The sequence below is a fragment of the Balaenoptera physalus genome, assembly GCF_965194825.1.
Source record: "Balaenoptera physalus genome assembly, chromosome: 7".
Lineage (NCBI taxonomy): Eukaryota > Metazoa > Chordata > Mammalia > Artiodactyla > Balaenopteridae > Balaenoptera > Balaenoptera physalus.
In genome coordinates this window covers 25,828,670-25,850,479 of record NC_138886.1, presented here as the reverse complement: position 1 = coordinate 25,850,479, position 21,810 = coordinate 25,828,670, and the positions used below count along the sequence as shown (strand labels likewise).

The following is a 21,810-nucleotide window of genomic DNA, read 5'->3' as shown; positions in this document are numbered from 1 at the left end:
GCCTACTTATATGCATGAGATTCACAAAACCTTTTCTTAGCATATCATTTTATCGTTTGAATTCTTTTTCCCATTGTCCTCTTGAGAGTCTTTAAAATGCTGGCAGTTCATTTAATTATCATTTTGTTTGAAACTGAGGAATCATACTGGATTGATAGTTACTGTGGATCTGTTTGTGGTTGCTGCTCATTCCTCCCCTCCCCCAAAAAACACATATTACATTAAAATACTGCCTTTCCTTTCATAGAATGGCTTTAATTTATACCTGATTTGGAATTCTGCATAAATTTAATGATATCAAATATTTTGATCTAATAGATTTGAAATTTTGAGGTATAAAAAAATGAATCACTCTTCACAGTTGCTGCTATTTAGCATCAAATACAAATGAATAGATGAGAGATAAGTTCATGAAACAGTTTAAAGTTTTATATATTTACTGTTTGTTTCATAGACTGGAAAAAAGGGGCTACCTTTAACTGTTAATAGTTTTTGACACTTCTGTATAAGTGAGGGTGAGTGTATGGAAAGGAGAAATAATGATCTAATAAAGGGCTAAATACTATGTGTGAGAATTGGAGGTAGATCTGTAGGAATGGTGATTAACTTTTTAGTTTAACAAACTTGTTTGAGAATTTGATGGAGGCTTTTGGATCCTCAGTCTCTATATAGTTTGTTAGCACTTGATAGCTCCTCATCTAAGGGTCTGAATTGGTGGATTGTGAAAAACATTTGTTTGCAGTGCCTACAATAAACTTCTAATATAGGCAGCCATTATCCTGCTGTTTATTACCGTTCATTCTTCATATGTTTATGATTTTGGCTTCTGATTTACTGGAAAATGGAAGCAATTACTATTACCATCTCATATTCAAATACAATATTTTCTCCTTTATTCTCCTTCCAGAATCTGTGAAGATTTCATAAAGACTTTAATAAGTTGTATATGAGAAGTCTTATAAATTGTTTATCAAAATAGGAGTGTTCCAAAAATCTTAGTGCAGTTTTAAGTTATAATAACTTCAGAAGATAAATGCCACAAACTTAGAAAAAGCATTACCTAAATTATTTAAGATTCTTTTATACCTATTTACTTTTTTTTTTTTTTTTTGGCCGCGCCATGCAGCTTGTGAGATCTTAGTTCCCTGACCAGGGATTGAACCCGTGCCTTCGGCAGTGAAAGTGCGGAGTCCTAACCACTGAACCGCTAGGGAATTCCCTTTACTTTTTGTAATTTTTGAATAATCCGTTTTAAGTTTTTGTACGTGATACATTTCTGGATGCCGCTCTCTCAGAACCGTGGATCAGTAGAGGACATCCTCCTCGCTTGGCCGCTGTCATCACCTGCTCTGTCGCCATTAGACTCTTTTTTTCCAGCGATCACTTCACAGCTGCCATGTGTGCATCAAAATCTCTTTGGATGATCTTAAGGCTAGGGTTAAAAATACAATCCTTTCTGTCACTGAGCTAGTGAAAGTTTCTGTGAGGTTCAAAAATCAACTAGAGCGATATATAACATAAAAGCCAGATATGTCTAATTTTAATAAGATTTGTGTTGATATTTTGAAAATTTAAATAATTAGCCTTATAATGTTAGACACCATTACTTCTATGCAAGTTTAGGGTCTTGCCTTATACTTTGGTGTTAGATGTTAACATGTGTTGCTGGATAAACGTTTCATGATTTATTTTTTTAATTGCAAAATTATTTACTTTATATCCTAGATCTACACTGTCTAGTAGGGTAGCTGTTGAGTACTATTAAGTACAAGTAACTATTTAAATTTAAGAAAATTAAAAGTAAGTTAAAATGTTAAGTGTCTTAGTACCATTAGCCACATTTCAAGTTCTCAGTAGCTACTTGGGGCTAATGGGTATTTTACTGGACAGCATAGATATAGAGCTGTTCCATCATCATGGAAAGTTCTGTTGGACAATGCTACTGTATATTATAGTAGTATGGGTTTATCTATACCACATTGAGGCCATTTCTAATCTAATTTGAATATGTGAAGATTTCAGATATGTCTTGATCCTTTACATTTAATTGAAGCAGACGTCTTTTTGATGCTTTTAGAAATTAGACAAGGATATTAAATAGATTCATAAGCCTCTTACTCTGTGTAATATTTAACTAACTTTGAATGATGAGCTATTTTAAAGCTTGGAAATTGTGTTATAGGGAATTCCCGGAGATAGAGAAAGTCAGGCTGTGGTTGACCCCCCTCCAGCAGCGAGTACTGGGGCTCCTCAGTCTTCAGTGGCTGCAGCTGCAGCAACTACGACAGCTACGACTACGACAACAAGTTCTGGAGGTAAAGTGGAATCTTTCAGTGGGGAGGAAGTGGTCCTGAATCTTTAGTATAAAATAATTTAATCTGAAATACTTTTGAGATGAGGTTCATTCCCAGAGCATCTCAGTAACTCTTAAAACAAATTCTCTATTCAGTGTTAGAGAAGGGCCCAAAAGAAATTATACTAAGTGGATATAAAAGATATTCTCACTTATATTAAACATCATTACTGCAGTTTTGGTAAAGGGCATATTCTGTTTAGCTTATTCTAAGGAAGAGATGCTTCCCAGTTTGCATTTAGTGTTATATTCTGAAGCCATTTGGAACGGTTTGCTCACCTTGTCTCTTTCTCTCCCAGTAAATGTCTTCAAAGCCAGTAGGATCTTAATGGTTATTATAGAACCAAGGAAATAAAACCTGGGAGGTTTAATATCTTGAATCTAGAGGTGAAAGCAGAGCCTGAATTCAGGTGTCTTTACAGCACCCACGCTTCCATTGGCAAAGGTTTGACTAGAAAGCAAAGCCTGGAGCCCGTGGTAGTCCCAGGAATTATTTAATATTCTCTTTCATTATTTCTTCTGTAAAATTGATAAAGTAATTCAAACTCTTACTTTTGAAGAGACCATTCTCTTATGTATTTCCTGGCTCTAATTATGGCAGTCATCTCTAGTTGACAGAAATCCCTAAGCACTTTGTGTGCAGTCTCCTGGAGGATAGGCTCTCATTTCCTGAGATTCAGCGTGGAAATAGAAGAGGAGGCCACAGCTTTGGTTCAGATTTGGGGTGCTGTCCCATTCAGTGGCAGTTATTGGATAACTTAGTTTCTGAGTCTCGTTTCCTTCTTCTGTAAAACTGGTGTTACACAAGGAAGAATAAATAGCCATATGATGTGGCCATTTTTAATTTGAATGATTGTCTTGAATAATTTAGATGACAGTGTACATCTAAAACATTCTCATTACTCTTAGTAACCTCAAAAGCATAGTTATTTTGTATGCAATTAAAGTAGGTAAGTTTTTTGCGTTTCTTAATCCTGGTATATATTTTTCTTAGGAACTTTTGAGCATCAGGAACAACTTTTAATACTTTTTATTTTGATAGAGTGCACGAAGGGCACAAGTTCTCAGTGTTACTTGATAATATTGAGTGCCCAGGGCAATTGTAGGAAAACTTTGTTCTTTTAGTGTTCTGTACTCTACCTTAGCTAATAGGAATAATTTCTGCAGTATGAGACTTGCGAGCTGGTGCAGTTTGAAGATGTTTTCATTATTTACTTCATTTTATATACATCTGAGAATTCAAATCATATTTTTTCTTGACAATGTTTGCTGTCTAGATTGTTTGTATATATAATTGCTATTTTTGTTTAAAAATGTTCATGTGTATTTTAGGACACCCTCTTGAATTTTTACGGAATCAGCCTCAGTTTCAACAGATGAGACAAATTATTCAACAGAATCCTTCCCTGCTTCCAGCATTGCTACAACAGATAGGTCGAGAAAATCCGCAGTTACTGCAGGTGACTATTTTAATCAGTTAATTTCCAAAAATGGGTTTAGAGTGTATCACATTTTGTAGAAGTCCACGAGCACCCCTTCTCCTTCACCAAGTCTATAAACTGTTCTTCTAAGCTGCACTCAGTAGAATATGCCATAGATAGGTGTACTGATAAAACAAGAATTGGGGGTGGGGATTGGGTTAAATATTTGTTTGGGAAACACTTTATTAAAGAATCTGAGGGGCTTTCCTGGTGGCGCAGTGGTTGAGAATCTGCCTGCCAATGCAGGGGACACGGGTTCGAGTCCTGGTCTGGGAAGATCCCACATGCCGCGGAGCAGCTAAGCCCGTGAGCCACAATTACTGAGCCTGCGCGTCTGGAGCCTGTGCTCTGCAACAAGAGAGGCCGCGATAATGAGAGGCCCGCGCACCGCGATGAAGAGTGACCCCCACTTGCCGCAACTAGAGAAAGCCCTCGCACAGAAACGAAGACCCAACACAGCCATAAATAGATAGATAGATAGATAGATAGATAGATAGATAGATAGATAGATAGATAGATAGATAGATAGATAAACCAACCAACCCAAAGAAACTCTAGCAAAAAGAAATGTTTAACTCTCTAGGTCTCTCTTTCCCAAGCTTATTACTAGTGACGCACTGCCTCATAGAAAACATACCTGTGGGCTTATTTTAATGCTCAGGTCATGAAATATTTGAGTTTTGTATAGCAGCGGTCCCCAACCTTTTTGACACCAGGGACCGGTTTCGTGGAAGACAATTTTTCCACGGACCAGGGTGGGGGGATGATGGTTTCGGGATGATTCAAACACATTACATTTATTGTGCACTTTATTTCTCTTATTATTACATTGTAATATATAATGAAATAATTATACAGCTCATCATAATGCAGAATCAGTGGGAGCCCTGAGCTTGTTTTCACTTGCCACTCACTGATAGGGTTTTGATATGAGTCTACAAACAATTGATTTATTATGGTCTCTGTGCAGTCACACCTCTCTGCTAATGATAATCTGTATTTGCAGCTGCTCCCCAGCGCTGGCATCACTGCCTCAGCTCCACGTCAGATCATCAGGCATTAGATGCTCATAAGGAGCGTGCAGCCTAGATCCCTCGCATGAGCAGTTCACAGTAGGGTTTGCGCTCCTATGAGAATCTAATGCCTCTGCTGATCTGACAGGCAGTAATAGGGGCAATGGGGAGCGGCTATAAATACAGTTAAAGCTTGGCTCGCTTGCCCGCCCACCGCTCACCTCCTGCTGTGCAGCCCAGTTCCTAACAGGCCACATACCAGTACCAGTCCATGGCCCGGGGATCACGGACCCCTGTTATAGCATTCTGCTGCCTACTAGTGTGGAGGAGAAAATATATATATATACACATATATATAACTTCTATTTTTTCTTATAGTCATCAAGCAGTTTTTTAACAGTGATGGGAGGGTGGGAGTGTTTATGAAAGAGAATTTGGATTCTTTTAATCCTTCACTGTTTACCTCAGAAATACGAAGTTTCTTTAATGTACAAGAAATCACATCCTTCCAAAGACTGAATAATCCAGAATCATTCTAAAATAATGCAGTTGCAAAGTTATAGCTTTCTCTCTTATTTGTATTAGAATTCTTATTTTCCTGAATGTCTTGTTTTTCTCTGTCCTTCAAATCACTGCAGCAAATTAGCCAACATCAGGAGCATTTTATTCAGATGTTAAATGAACCAGTTCAAGAAGCTGGTGGTCAAGGAGGAGGTGGTGGAGGTGGCAGTGGAGGAATTGCAGAAGCTGGAAGTGGTCATATGAACTACATTCAAGTAACGCCTCAGGAAAAAGAAGCTATAGAAAGGGTGAGTTTCAGTAAAACTTAAAAATTCAGTTCCTAGTCACACTAGCCACATTTCAGATGCCCAGTAGTCACATGGGGTTAGTGGCTCCTGCACTGGATAGCCCAGATATAGAGTATTTCCATCACGGTAGAGAGCTCTTACTGGACAGAGCCAAATAGAGCACTATTAACCTAGGGACTGCAGTGGAGACAGTCTCTTCTCAGCCCTGCTCTCCATTGTGTTCTTTGTGAAGCCAAGGGACTAGCACTGAATACCAGTCTAGCATGAAATAGTTATCAATAATATCAAGAAACTAAAATTTTCATTGATGTTTTAGAATTCAGTAAGAAAAAATGATCTTAAAAAGTATATGCCCAATTCAAGATTATCCATTTTTAATTTATATTTCAAATTTTATTTCACTGTTGTCTCTAAAATGTAAATAGATATGTATATGAATATTTTCATAAAATACATGTATAGTAAACATCAAAACCTGGTATCCTGATTCTCTTTTCATCCTTATCATGTCTGCCCATACAGGTTGTGGCACTGCAGTAACCTAGTTTTTATGATACTGTGACTAGTCATTCATTTTTCTCTGGGCCCCATTGTTAACATTTGTAAATAGGGAATCATAGTACTTGCCCTGTCTTATCTTACAAAGTGTTTTGAGATGGAAATCAGAGAAAGTGCATTTTAACTTAATACTTAGAAAATCATTGGAACTATAATTAGTCTTTGTTTATGACAAACATATCAAGTGTTCAGGTTTGTAACTATGTATTTCTTAAAAGATACTTTATATATTGCAGTGTTATTTTTTCCCCCTCAAGTAAATAGAAGTGACAATAGACAATTGCCTAACTTGTTCTAGAGCAACTTTTTTATGAGGTTACAGTTATCAAATCTTGATTTCTGTGTTGGAGAAATTTTTTCTTTCGTTGCTTGTGCTTTTGGTGTCATAGAAGAGAACATTGCCTAACCCAAGGTCAGAAGATTTAAGCCTGTATTTTCTCCAAAGAGTTTTATAGCTCTTATTACATTTATGTAATGTAAAATGTCTATAATCCATTTCGAGTTACTTTTTGTTTATGGTGTGAGGTGTAGGAGCCTAGCTTCATTTCTTTTGCCTGTGTATATCCAGTTGCCCCAGCACCATTTATTGAAAATACTGCTCTTTCCCCATTAAATTGTCTTGGCATCCTTGTTGAAAATATGTTGACCATAAATGTGAGGGTTTATTTCTGGGCTTTCAGTTCTGTTCCGATCTATATGTTTATCCTTATGCCAATCCTTCATTGTCTTGATTACTCTGGCTTTGTAAGTTTTGAAATCTGGAAGTGTGAGAGCTCCATATTTGTTCTTCTTTCCCAAGATTGTTTCGGCTCTTGTGGTTCCCTTGCAATTTCATATCAATTTTAGGATTAGCTTGTCCAATTTCTGCAAAAAGAAAACTGGCTAGAATTTTGATAGATACTGTGTTTTTTTCTGTAGATCAATTTGGGGAGTATTGCCATGTTGGCAATATTAAGTCTTTACCAAGCCATGAACACAGAATGGGATGTCTTTCCATATTGAATTTCCATAATTTCTTTCAGAAATTTCTTTAGTCTTCAGTTTGTACTTCTTTTGCTAAATTTATTTCTAAGTATTTTTATTCTTTATGACACTGTTATAAAGAGAATTGTTTTTCTTAATTTCATTTTTGGATTGTTCATTGCTAGTTATATAGAAATACAATTTAATTTTGTGTATCTTACAACCTTCCTGAACTCATTTATTCTGATAATTTGTGTGTGTGTTCCTAAGGATTTCTATATGTAAGATATCATTTGCAGGTAGACATAGTTTTACTTCTTTTTCAATCTGGATGTCCTTTATTATTAATATTTACATATTATTTATATATATATATATATATATATTTATTTGCTTAATTGTCCTATCTAGAGCCACCTCTGTATAGTTGAATAGCAGTGGCGAGAGCCAACATCTTTATCTTGTTCCAGATCTTAGAGGAAAATAAAACATTTAGTCTTTCACCATTAAGTTTGATGTTAGCTGTGCATTTCATTAGATTCCTTTTATCAGGTTGAAGAAGTTCTCTTCCTAGTGTGTTGGATGTTTTTATCACAAAGGGTGTGGGATTTTGTCAAATTGTGTGTTGATTGAGATGGTTGTGTGGTTGTGTCCCTTTTTCTGTTAATATGCCTTATTACGCTGATAGATTTTTTGTATGTTGGCCAAACCTTGCATTCCTGGGGTGTTGCTGGAATTGGTCTGCTAGTATTTTGTTGAGGATTTCTGCATCTATATTCATAAGGAATATTGGTCTGTAGTTTTCTTGTGATGTCTTTGTCTGGTTTTGGTATCAGAGTAATATTGGCCTTACAGAATGAGTTCCCTCCTCTTCTGTTGTTTGGAAGAGTTTTTGAAGAATTGGTGTTAATTTTTCTTTAAACGGCTGGTAGAATTCACCAGTGAAGTTATCTGGGCCTGGCTTTTGGGGAAGTTTTGTGACTACTAATTCAATCTCTTTGCTTGTCATAGGACTATTCAGATTTTTCCTTTTTTTCTTGAGTCAGTTGGGGTGGTTTTTGTCTTTCTAGGAATTTGTCTATTTCATATATGTTATCTAGTTTGTTGGCATACAACAACTTAGTTGTTCTCAGTATTCCCTGATAGTAGTTTTTATTTCTATAAAAAGTGGTAATGTTCCAACATTTATTTTTGATTTTAGTCATTTGAATCCTCAGATTTCTTTCTTTTTCCATGTCAGTTTAGGTAAAGGTTTGTCAATGTTGTTGATTTAAAGAAAAAAAGTGAGAATTTTTGGTTTTGTTGACTCTCTGTTTTTTCTAGTCTCTATTTTATCTCCTTCTGCTTGCCTTGGATTTAGTTTCCTCTTTTTTCCCCTGGTTTCTTAAGGTTGAAGCTTAGATTATTGATTTTATATCTGTCTTAATACATAGGCATACCTCTTTTTATTGCGCTTTGCTTTGTTGCATTTTGCAGTTAATTGCATTTTTTATAAATTGAAGGTTTGTGGCAACCCTGTGCTGTCAGATGATGGTTAGCATCTTTTGGCAATGAAGCATTTTTTAATTAAAGTATGTACATTGTTTTTTTTAGACATGATGCTGCTGCACACTTAATAGACTACAGTATAGTGTAAACGTAGCTTTCATATGCTTTGGGAAACCAAAAATTCGTGTGACCCGATTCATTGCGATATTCGCTTTATAGCAGTGGTCTGTAACCAAACCTGCAGTGTCTCTGAGGTATGCCTGTAGATATTTACAGCTAGAAGGTTTCCTCCAAGCACTGCTACAGCAGCATCCCATAAGTTTTAGTGTGTTGTGGTTTTATTTTCATTCATCTCAAACTATTTTCTATTTTCTTTTGTCATTTTTTTCTTTGATCTGTAGGTTACTTAGGATTGTATCAGTTTCCACATTTATGAATTTTCCAAATTTCCTTCTGTTATTGATTTCTAAGTTCATTCCATCGTGGTCAGATAACATAATTTGTATAATTTTAATCCTTTTAAATTTATTGGGGCTTGTTTTATGGCTTAACATGGTCTTTATGGAGAATGTTCTGTGTATACTTGAGAAGGATGTATAATTTGCTGCTGTTAAGTGTTCTCTAAATGTCTGTTAGGTCTGGTTGGTTTATAGTATTTTTCAAGTCTTCTATATCCTTGTCAGTCTTCTGCCTTCTCGTATGCATTCTAGAACATGGGGATATTAAAGTCTCCAACTGTTGTTGAATTGGTTATTTCTCCCTTCAAGTCTGTCAGTTTTTGTTTCATGTATTTGGGGGCTCTGTTGTTCTCTATGTTTATAATGAAGTCTTTCTGATTGTTTTATCATCATAAAATGTCCTTTGTTTTAGTAACAATTTTAATCTTAAAGTCTCTTTTGTCTGATATTAATATAGCCACTTCAGCTCTCTTTTTGTAACTGTTTGCATGGTATATATCTTTTTCCATCCTTTTACTTTCAGCATATTTGTGTCTTTGAATCTAAAGTGTGTGTCTTGTAGAAGCAATATAGTTGGATCGTGCCCTATCTACCTTTTACTTCAGCTAGCCCAGCTTTAATCTGGACAAGACCTAGGTAACAAAATCATTTTTGAGTTTCTTCTCCTTTCATGGATGAATATAATCATGCTGAATCGGGACTTTTGCCCAGCTTTTAAAAGTCATTTCTTGATAGAGTCTAATGCAAGATGATTGAGACAGTTGAGAAAGGTGGTTCATAAATAACATTTGGCTGACAAATGTGTGGTACCTAGGGAATTAGACAGTTGACCTGAGTGTTTAAAGGCTTTTAAAAGCAGCAATTACTGAGTTACAAGTGATTTTTAATAGACTAGGAAGACAAAAATTAAATAGGTCATATCACCATTTAAATGCTATAAAAATTAAGCAAATAAAAATCGAACACCATATGTCTTGATTTCAAAAATATATCATGTAATATTACTAATAATTGACCACCCATTTTTGTAGTATGAAGTGTTTCATAAGGCCAGGAGGTTGAGAGTAATATATGACCGTAATGAAAGATGTGGCTCTCTTTACAAATAGTTAGCAGCCTCTGGTTGCTCTCATCCATAGCTTCACCACATATGTACTGAAAGCCGTTTGATTTACAGATTTCTGTAAGGTCATTTATTTTTAAACCACCACAGAAGCTAATTTTTAGTGTTAATGCCAATGAGTGTTATCAAGGTATCTGTTAGCCTAATAGCTTTAACTAGGAACAAAGAATTTGTAGGTGGTTACAGGAAAGGGCCTGGGTTCTATCTAGCCCCTAGCATTGGACAGTGACTCCATATTCAGATAGGGGTGAATTCATTTAAAATTCTCAAGCTTTTTTGTGTCCTTTATAGTATGTGTTCAAGTGATGATCTGTCAGTAGTGCTATGCTAGACTCCATAATATGTTTTCTTTCTTTTCTTCCAGTTAAAGGCATTAGGATTTCCTGAAGGACTTGTGATACAAGCATATTTTGCTTGTGAGAAGAATGAGAACTTGGCTGCCAATTTTCTTCTACAGCAAAACTTTGATGAAGATTGAAAGGGACTTTTTTTTATCTCACACTTCACACCAGTGCATTACACTAACTTTGTTCACTGGATTGTCTGGGATGACTTGGGCTCATATCCACAATACTTGGTATAAGGTAGTAGATTCTTGGGGGTGGGGAGGGGGGTCTAGGATACAGGGCAGGGATAAATACCGTGCATGTCTGCTTCAATTAGCAGATGCCGCAGATCCACACAGCGTGTAAAATATTATACAACCAAAAGTCAGCTTTTGCAGGTCTTTATTTCCTCTATAAAAACAGTAGGTAACTTTTCCTAGGTTTCACTCTTTTTTAGTGTACTAGATCCAGAAATTTAGTGTAATGCCCTGCTTTATATTTCTTTGACTTAACAGTGGTTTCAGAAAGAATCTTTGCTACCTAGAATCTACAGTCCCTATTTTATGGCAACACTGGATAATGGCTTTGTGAAATTGAAAAAAAAAAAAAAATTGGAGCAACTGTAAACAGAAATGCCAAATTATTGATGGTTATTGTTGCTGCTTCAAATAAGTATAGAGTTAATGTGTAAGAAAGCCCATTCTTTCATGATAAATACTTGGGGTTGAGGGGGGAGAGGGGGAATCTTTTCTTAAAATGAAAATAATTACTGCTATTTTAAATTTCTTGATCATTGAATGTGAGACCCTTCTAACATGATTTGAGAAGCTGTACAAGTATAGGCAGAGTTATTTTCCTGTTTACATTTTTTTGGTTTGTTTTGGGGGAAAAATTGGTAGGTGTCTAATTACTGTTTACTTCATTGTTATATTGCAGTAAAAAGTTTTAAAACCACAGTTGCATGTTTGCTTTTGATGTATCCCGTTGTGGAATTAGCACTTTGGGGCCAATGGAGAAATGCAGCATTCACCATCCCTGTCTTCCTTCCCCTTCCCTCAGCAGAAATGTGTTTGTCAGCAAGTCGTGAATTCCAACTGCTGCCTTTTTTAAAACCCACAAAATGCTGATTCAGTTCAAAATTAATGCAAATGTCTCAAAACTGGGTTTCTGATATTTGTAAATGTTTTTCCTTATTAGGTAAGAATGTATGACCATTAAAGTCATTTAGGATTATTTGCTTTCGAAAAGAGAAGGTGGACAGAACTATAATCTAGCATCCTTTATTGCATTGGACAGACTGGAGAAATCTTTTGGAAGGGTTGGGAGATGCGGCTGGAAAAGTACTTTGGAAAATATACAATCAAGATATCTCATGGCATATTAAAAGAAAAATCTTAATAGCAGTGTTGGCTTTTATTTGGATTTTTTTCATCTCAGCTTTTTTCTTTGGAATCTCCTTCATTGTCGTTGTTATTTGATCATAAAGAGGGAGCAGGTGTCTACTTGTTCAGTTTTTCAAATCTGTTTTCCTGAATATAAAAGAAACTGTTTAAAGAAATGTTTTTTTCTACTATCTGATACTGAGTTAAGAAGATGACTTTGCACAGATTTCTTCCTGCATAATCTCTTAATAATACTTAGCACAGTTTGGTGACGACTTTTAAGCTTTTACGTCACGCACTCATGAACTATCTCATGAAAATAAATGAAACCATGATTTCTCCCCATGGTGTTATCATGTAGTTTAATCTTCATGTGTTTATTCCATAAACACAACAGGACCTTTGGACTTTGTATTACCTGTATGTTTTATAATGGATTATGCAGAAATGTCTCAGAATAAAATGAGGATTTCTAAATATGTTCATCTTTCAAGGCAGAACAATGAGTTGGGAAGAGGGGTGGCAGTTCTGGTGAGAAAATGGGATACTTTATTTTAACGATATTTTATCTGCCACTTAATTGCTTAGAGCATAGTGAAAGCTGGAAAAGGGAAAAAACAACCAGCAGCAGCCTCTCTTTTCTCTGGAAAGTGACAGCAGAAGGTGATCGATCACATGGAGCTTTTGTCCTTGGACAACAAAACTACAAATAGTGGATTAATAATTACCAGAAGACAGTTCAAGCCAAGTTCTGACCATTCTTTACAGTACTTTGTGTATCTGCTTAAAGAATCACCCATGACGCTATGAAAGAAATAGGCTTTTTGTGACCTTTTGCTGTTATCTTTTAATTTACGGTTTTGGTTAATCTAAGTGACTACATGACTTTGGAATTTTGCATTTGAGATATTCTGTCATCTATTTCTTGAAATATATTTATTGTTGAGTTGCTCTTTGGAAAATGAGGAAGCTTAGGTTTATATTTGTTCAATTCTTATTGCCATCCCCTAGTCAAATATGTCTCTACATTGTTTAAAAATACTGAAGTGTTCCACCATACAATTTTTTTCCTGTACTATATGGCTAGGATTCCAGAGAATTAATTATAAATTATTTTCAATATATCCAACATGGCATTTCTCATTTTTTAAATGATTTTACCACATGGAATCTTAGATTGGAAGTTGCCGGTGCCTCTATCACTGATCCTTCTGTTTTCTTCAGTAATTGGTGAATATAGTGTGTAGGAGGCCAGGCACTAGGTCGATTTTATTGGGTCTCCTGTTTGTGTTCTCAGCCGAAACATCAACACAGGGATGGGATACTTGATAGAATGTAATGAAAGTTCATGAGAGCTTTTAGAGATTTCAGTGAGTTCCCCCTTTTCCATACTTCTTTTCTTGTATCAGCCAGCCTAAGATAGCTACAAAATATTCAACCAAAAGTAAGCAGTTTCGGGGAGTTCCTGACCATGTCTGTGTTCTGGTGAGTTCCCTAGCTGTGCGTCTCAGGTACGATGTGTCCTTCCAATTGACATCCCAGTGTCCATTTTGTTCCACTTTGTTCTAAGCCAGGGGCTGGCAAACTGCAGCCCCATGAGCCAAATCTGGCTCACCGTCTGTTGTATGAGCCATGAGCTAAGAATGGCCTTTACATTTTTAATGTTTTTTGGTTTTGTTTTTGTTGTTTTTACATAAAGGATTTTATGACATGTGAAAATTGATTCAAATTCCAGTGTCCATAAATAGTTTTATTGAAACCCAGGCATGCTCATTTATTTACGTATTGTCTATAAGCAGCTACCTTTGTGCTAAAGAGGTTTGCTGTTGAATAGTTGCAACAAAGACTATGGCCAGCAAAACCTAAATAATTATTATCTGGCCCTTTACAGAAAAAGTTTGCCACCCCTGTTTTAAATTGCAACCAGGTCCATCGTGTGTTAAATTATGATGCTTTTCCCCCCTCTATTTGGCATTCTTGGCCTCTTGAGTTCTTAGCTTCAGTTTGCTTTGCTTGTGACCCTCGTGGGTTCTTTCCAGAGGGGTGGTATCACCCCCATATATTCATTATCAAAGGGAGGAGCACATCGTGTGCCTGGTGTGCTCGTTTGGCGTGTATGCAGTGTCTAAAATTATTCTTTGCTGTTCCTATGCGATGTCTTTCTCTTTAGTAAGATAACTAAATTCAGCACTAAGCGCTGTCAAAAGCACCTGGCGTAGTGATGAATCAACCAGAACAGAAAAGTCGAATGCATCTGGGAATCCCTGCGCTCTGGGATCAGAGTTGGGGCAATTCGAAAAAGGATCTTAACAACAGCTGGAAGAGAGTAGATGGAACCTTGGAGGGAGGGATATAGCAGTTGGACCTGTTGGGTGACAGACTAGTTTCCAGAACTGTGTGTGGATAGTTTGGGGATGGGAGGAGCAGAGACAAGGAGGCAGGAGAAGTCTTGGACTTGGTAGGCAAGAGATGCAGCACTGTGCTCTAATGGTTGGGGAACCACAGGGACACTGATGGTGACAAATCGGTTATAAAAGGCCTTCCCTATCATGATATAGTTGACATGGGAAGTGGCCCCACAAGCAGGGTTTGCACTGTGGAGGGGAGGCGAGGAGGACCAAAGAAACGTCAGCGATGACAGATTTGCTTCATGTGTGGTGCTGTGGATTCCAAAGTGAATGGAAACATGGTCTCTGCCATTGAGCTTGATATACTATCACAGAGACCGTTTGAATAGTAATGGATCCTTCAACAGGTGCAGCATAACTTGTCTTCTGGGAGCACAGATTGGAAAATCTTCATCCCAGACTTCTGCCTCATGTCTCACTCAAAACTTATTTTCCATTCTTATTGATCCTCCCTTCTCACCTGGCTCAGAATGAGTTATAGATGTTTGTAGATACTATTCCTCTCCAGACCATGAGGTGGTCTTCAGGGTGCCTGGGGAAGCTGGCCTCCAACCCTCGCCCCAAACAGCCTCACCCTTTTTCTCCAGTGTTTTAACTATTAGGCTTTCTGTGATGAAAATGTTGGGCAGCTCAATCCTACACTTGACCTAGCTGTAGATGGGCTTTCTGTCTATGGCCTTCCACACTTCAGCCATGTGTCAGCCAGGACTGGTTACTGCTTGTTGAATTGCCACCTTAAGGCTCAAAGGATATTTGAGATGGAGCCTGAGTTTTGTTATTGACAGCTTCCATCTCTATAACAAAGTCCAAAAGTGTCTGTAAATCATAGAAGCCAACTGGGTTTTATTTGCCAACAATAGCAGATTAGAAGAACATGTGATAAATTATCTCAAAATTGGTTAAAAATTGGATGAGAATGAATGGGGCTGGCAGGGCTATGCCTTAGAACAGCTTGAGGTTAGAATTCTTTTTTTTTTTTTTTTTTTTGGGGTGATTTTATGAACCCTGGAGTTGATTTTTTTTTTTTTTTTTTGCAACTTTTTAGCATTTTAGTCTTTTTCGGTGGGGGCATTTTGTGGAGTTTTTTTGGTTTCATTTTAAGATTTCTTTTTTGTCAAGGTCTGCTTCTGCTTGTTTGACATCATTTAAGCTAATTTTTATATTATCTCCACTTCTAAGGAAATTACGAAGGAGAGAGAAATCTTTTCACTAATTTATTATTATTTTAATTGTAAAATATTTTTGTATCTTAAATTTTGGTATTATAAATTTTATACCATGTTTGCATTTTTGCAAAAAGCCTTAACAATTTTTTCATCCTTACACAATTTCAGACTTACAGAAAAGTTGTGGGAACAGCACAAAATGCTCCCAATTGCCCCCACCCCCTACTTCCCCAAACCCATTTAAGTTTTGCGGTTGTCCTAGTAATGTCCTCCATAGCAGAAGACTTCAATCCAGAATAATACACTGCATTTAGTTGGTCTCATTCAATCCGTACTCTTTCTCAGTCCTACCTTAATCTTTATGAGCTTAACTTTTTTTTTAAGATTACAGGGCACTTGTTTTATACCACGTCCCTCAATTTATGTTTGGTGTTTCCTCATGACTAGACTCAAGTTGTGCATTTTTATAACTCATTATATTGATGCTCAAATTGTCCCATTGTTTTAGTTCTTAAAGCTAACTTCTGTGTTTGGCATGTTTTTATCTCTTTTGATTACTTCCTTATTTTCTGGCACAATAATATATTTCAGGCTCTTGTACTTTCTGTGCACCAGCCCTGGAATTCACCATCTCTCCAGTGAGCTCTGTTCCCCTTCAAGTAGATTGTATTTAGAAACCAAAACTTTGTTCTAGGTGTGCTCATTGCTACTGGAGTGTCACTGCTCCCAAGCATTTCAGTAGATGCATAGAAAATAAATACACAAACATTACATCTGTATTCCTGTATCTACATATGGGTATTGAACACCTGAGTTCACACTGGCACCTTTTTTTCCTAACAAGTTGTCATCTCCCTTTATTTATTTTATTGAAGTATAGTTGATTTACAATGTTGTGTTTCTGGTGTACAGCAAAGTGATTCAGTTTTAGATATATGCAATATATTTTTTATATATATTCTTTTTCGTATTTTTTTCCATTCTACTATTTCTTTTCCAAACTACTGTATATAGTAGCATCTCTAGGTCCATCCATGTTGCTGCAAATGGCATTATTTCATTCTTTTTTATGGCTGAGTAATATTCCATTGTATACATGGTACCACATCTTTATCCATTCTTCTGTTGATGGACATTTAGGTTGCTTCCATGTTTTGCTATTGTAGATAGTGCTGCTATGAACATTGGGGTGCATGTATCTTTTTGAATTAAGAGTTTTCTCCAGATATATGCCCAGAAGTGGGATTGCTGGATCATACGGCAACTCTGTTTTTAGTTCTTTAAGGAACCTCCATACAGTTTTCCGTAGTGACTGCACCAATTTACTTTCCCACCAACGGTGTAGGAGGGTTCCCTTTTTTCCACACCCCCTCCAGCATTTATTATTTGTAGACTTGATGATGGCCATTCTGACCGGTCACACTGGTACCTTTAATTCTAGTCCAGCACCACAAGGTTCATTCTAGCGTCTCCCTTTCATTATTTATAACTCCTTTCTTGGACAGTGAGAGACTTAGCTCCCACTATGCTCAATGTGTTTACTTACTTGTCATCTCCCCTGTGTGTAACCAATCTTCTTAGGCACTCAGCTGCCTAAGTGTGTTTCAGGTGCTAGTGGTGGTCAGGGAGACTGCAGGCGGAGCAGACTGATGGACAGGAGTGCAGGCCACATGCTAGACTAGTCATGGTTCCCCCCCCAAGGATTGTGCTCTGTGGTGTCTTTGTCTTGGCACATGCTACTACCCTGATTCATACATTCAGCAACTAATGAGCAATTGCCTAAAGCCAGGCAGGCACTTGGTTTGGAATTGTTCCTACCGCTTTTATCTTGCTGATTCCTCTGTTCAAAACCATACAAGACCCCTCTTTCAGGAAGCTTGCCCATGACCCCCTTTTCCCTCCAATTTGGACCAGAGACCTCTTTTCTCTATTCCTTCAGCCACTTGTACGTACATATCTACCATAAAAGTGAAAACCCTGAATTGAAAGTGTCTATTTGTGTCTCCCATTAAACTGTACAGTGAACGAGAGAACACCTGACGAGCTCTTTAAAGGCAATGCCTGTGCCTTTAATCTCTGTACCCCCAGAACAAGTGAAGGGCGGAGATGCCTGGTCAGTTTTGGATGGATAAACAGGCAATGAACAAATAGTTGAGACAACCTTTGTCATCTTTACTAGGGCTCCAGGCTCTCCTTACCCTGTCTGCCATCCCTTCAGTTCTAAAAGCCGACTAAGAAGCTGAGGGACAATGAACAGAGTCCCAGAGCCTGCTCTGTTTTTCTTTCCTCAGCCCAGGGACCTTGGCAGCGGATTCTGAAGACCTGACACCTAATACAGTGAGCTGGCTGGTTGTAGGTACAGCGGGATTCTGTTGACAAATTCCAAATGGGCCTACATCTGAGACTTAAATGGAGAGCAGAGCAACAGCTGCAGTCCCAAGAATCCCATGCTGGGGCCAGGTCAGAGGGTCTTGGGGGTCAGGGTTTGGACTTAGGCCTGGATTTCTGTCTTCACACCCCATGCCAGCTGTGTGACTTTGGCCATGTGTCCTGATTTCCTCATCTGTAAAGCAGAGCCTGCCTCACAGCTTGCTAGTAGGGGTCAAATTAGAGAGTGGATTGGTGAACATCTTTCCCAAGGCCAAGACTGTTCAATGTGCCTGCAGACTGCCTGTCCTGAAGGCTGCGAGAAGTTCTCTGCCTTTCTGCAATGATGAGGCTTGGCCCCTAAGGACTGAGAGAGTGACTGAGTTATTTTCAATGGTGCTGAGTGCGCCTCTTTGATCTCTGGGTGCCTTGGTCCTCCCTCCTTCACTGTTGGCACCTCACGTTCCCAAGGGGCTGGGGGGCTTCCCCCTCAGCTGGGCAGCACGGCGCAAACATTGGCATTTCAGGCACAGAAAGCTTTAATGTCTACGAACTTTCTGAGCAATGCTGAATTTTCTCCTGTCCATTTCTAGGCCAAGGAATTAGCAGCTACATTTCGTCTCTGGATCAAATTTGGCAGAGAACCCAGCAAAAGTGCCTGGCGGAATGCCCACTGCACCTTTCACCCTTCCCTAGGGACTCTCAGTGTTCCCTTTTGATTTCCTCTGACAGTCTCCGACGTGCCAGAGGCACAGGAACTCAGACTGGGAAGGGCCTGTGGGTGCCACCCAGTGACCAAGCACAGGGCCTCTTTCATGCCTCATCTCCAGCCTCCACTTGAACACTTCTAGTGATGTGGCCCTCACTACTGCCAGCTCAGACTTCCTACACTCTAGGGATTGTCAAGCTCCCCTCTCCCCTCTGCCTGTCCGGATAGGCCATCCTCAGGGCCTAATTCATTTCTGGGGGTCACCCTGAGCCAGTGTGCCAACCTCTCAGGTCTTTTAGAAGAGTGATTGTGTCTTCCTGACCACCTCCCCTCCTCTGGCCAATTCTTCTCCATGCTGAAAAAAATCCCTCACTTGGAATGAGTTACACAGAGTGCTTTGCCCATCCTGATGAACACAATCCTTGAGGGAGGATCTGAGCAGTGCAAAGTATTGGGTTGACCAAAAAGTTCATTCAGTTTTAAGTAAAAATGAAAGACATTTTTCATTTTCACGAAGAACTTTACTGAACAACGTATTCACTAACCAAACGAACTTTTTGGCCAACTCAATACTAGAGGAGCTCTCACCTCCCTTGTTCTGTGCATGGTGTCTCCATTAATGCAACCTGAATTTGAGCTTGCTGGTTTGATAGCCACATTATACTGTGGCCTTGGATTGAGCAGCTGTGCTAATAGTACCAAGGTTTTCAAGGTGCCCATGCATTTGGAGTCCACATCTGACCCATGTTACAGAAGCAAAAACAGCCTATCCCAGACTTACATGTATCTCTTAGCTACTGAACCAAAGCTGTTTTCACAAAGTCCTCTTTTGGCCCAAGAGGAGGGAGCTAACCTTTACAAGTCCAAATGTCTCACCCTGTGCTGCGTGCTTTACTTACACTAGCATTATTGCCATTTTACAGATGGGTTAACTGAGGTCAATCAGGCCAAAGCTACACAGTTACTTAGTGGCAGAGCCAGGAGGCAAACCTGTGTCGCCCTAGGTGACATTGCCTTGCTTTCATCCCTGCCTCTTCATATCCCCTGAATTAAGTCTCTTTCCTTCCTGTGATTTTTTAAAAAGTCCCTCCTTGCTGTATTGACAGCTATTTGCTCCTCTGATGATTTGCCTAGCAGTTCTTAAAATGTGACTTGAAGACCACTTGCAGGAGCAGTCTATGAGATAAGAACTATTTTCATAATAACACTGACTCTGCTTGCTGTTTTCACTCCCAGTCTCTCATAGGTGTATAGTGGAGTTTCCCAGAGGCTGCATGGCATGTGATATCACAAGAGATGGAATGAAGGAGCAGAGGTGGAAATCCAGCTGTCTTCTATGAAGCCAGATAACAGAGATTTGCAAAAATCAAATACAACACCATTCCTGTCATTAATTCCTTTAACAATAATTATTTTTCATAAAGATTAAAAACTAACTTCAACATATACTAGGTTTATTTCAAATGAATTAACTTTTAAAATTTCTCAATTTCTAATCAAGTAAATATTGATAGATGCAACCCACACGAACAAAACCTCTTGGCTTTCTCAATTTTTAAGAGGGAGAAGAGGTCCTGATACTGGAAAATTTGCGAACTGCTGATGGTTTTTCCACCTTAGACTTGTTAAATGACCCCAAAAGCACTACTTGGGATGGTCACTGGGTTGCTGGTGAAAGGTTTCCTCCTGTCTGCTGCAGATATGGTTGGGAAATTGATACCTGGAGCTTGTTTGGTGCCCCTCTGCCATAATGCCCTCTATTCCTGCTTTCAGGGTAATGAACTCTGAACTCCTCTCTTTGGCTTTCAGTGCCCTTTACAGGCTTGCTTCAGCATATGCCTTCAGCCCGTCTCCCTCTCCACCCCATACCACACGACTCCATGACCCAGGCCTTTCCACAACTGTACACACTTACACGTGCTGGTCACTCTGCCTAGAAATTCTCCCATATTCCTCTCTTCTCATCTGAACTCCTACTCCACCTTTAAAACCCACTTCAGTGTTACATGCACTGGGAAGGCTTTCCTGCCCAGGAGCCAGCAGAGGACTGCTCACTTGTTCTACTCTCTGAACATGTAGTGCACTGACTGCATATCTGACCATAATTGTTTATGTGCACATTTGTTTTATGGACATGTCAAAGCCAAAAGCAAAACTTGCCATATCAATCAGCAGCAGTAGGAGCTCGGCACTCACAGCTAACAAGGGAACTGGAAGGAATTGTGCTTTGAAGCCCTGGCTACAGGTTTGGGGTGGAAGGGAGGCTGGTCTGGCATTGGAGAGGGAAAGTAAAATGCAAAGCCCAACCGAGTGATGGGGAAATGCCAGGACCTGACAGAACGGGTTGGGAAGGGGAATGGAAATAATGGAAAATGCTCTCCACCATGCCCTGATACGCCCCCTTGTGGTGAGGGAGAGCCATGCAGTGTTTTAGGTGGGAGCGCAGGATGGGGAAGAGCTGGGCCGGTGAGGGGGAACCAGCACCTCTGTATCGTGGAAGAGTTGAAGGCACCTGTGGGGAATCTGGCTCAGGGGAGGAGGGGGGAAGATGCTGGTCTAAAAAAAGCCAGCCCACACTGGCCCTCTTGCCCAGAGGAACGCTGGGGTGCTGTGTGCGGGGGAAAGGAAGGAAGGGAACTAAACCTACAGGACCGTGGGCACTAAGCTTTACCTACATTGACTCATTTAATCCTGCCATGCAGATGAGAAGCTGAGGCTCAGCGAGGGTGACATAACTAGAACATAGCCCAGGGAGGATGGGGACCTGTCTCCAAGCCACCCCCTATGTCCCCCTTTATGCCGATTTTCTGTCTGTACGAGCATGGAAGCTGGGGAGACAGTGGGATTTTCTTCATCTGAGATGCTCTTGTACCTTTGCCCTCCTATGGCACACCTGGGGGGAGCAGCGCAGGGAAAGCTCTTAGGATTTGGAGTCAGATGGGTTTTTTTTCTCCTTCAGATTTATATTACTGTACATGAAGCAGGGTTGGAGTGGAGAAGACCCTCTCTTTAGGAGAATCAGCCTATTCTCCTTCAAAACCCATCCACACAGAGACTTCTCCAAGGGGCTGTGAGGGAGACATCCCAGGCTGACACCACCTGAAGCTCGCTGCTCCCTGCTCTCTGGTCCTGACCCGTCCATGTGCCACTCTCCAGCTGGAGCGATGGCCCTCTCTTAACCATGTGGATTCTTCAGCCAGAGGCCC

The 21,810-nt window shown here is 39.2% G+C and overlaps 1 protein-coding gene across 2 annotated transcripts in view; it reads left to right on the top strand.

Moving 5' to 3' along the window:
* Nucleotides 1-11,975, top strand: part of RAD23B (RAD23 homolog B, nucleotide excision repair protein) — a 44,476-nt gene extending 32,501 nt beyond the window's left edge. The window contains exons 7-11 of one of the 2 annotated variants that reach the window (XR_014266185.1): nt 2,183-2,315; nt 3,686-3,813; nt 5,486-5,656; nt 9,647-9,759; nt 10,611-11,975. Coding sequence is in view for 1 of the 2 variants with exons in the window: in XM_082471216.1 (XP_082327342.1) it covers nt 2,183-2,315; nt 3,686-3,813; nt 5,486-5,656; nt 10,611-10,724 (546 nt within the window). In the remaining variant the exon portion in view is untranslated. The remainder of the gene's footprint in view (nt 1-2,182; nt 2,316-3,685; nt 3,814-5,485; nt 5,657-9,646; nt 9,760-10,610) is intronic. The other variant, XM_082471216.1, reaches the window with a different exon arrangement.
* Nucleotides 11,976-21,810: the final 9,835 nt, after the last annotated feature.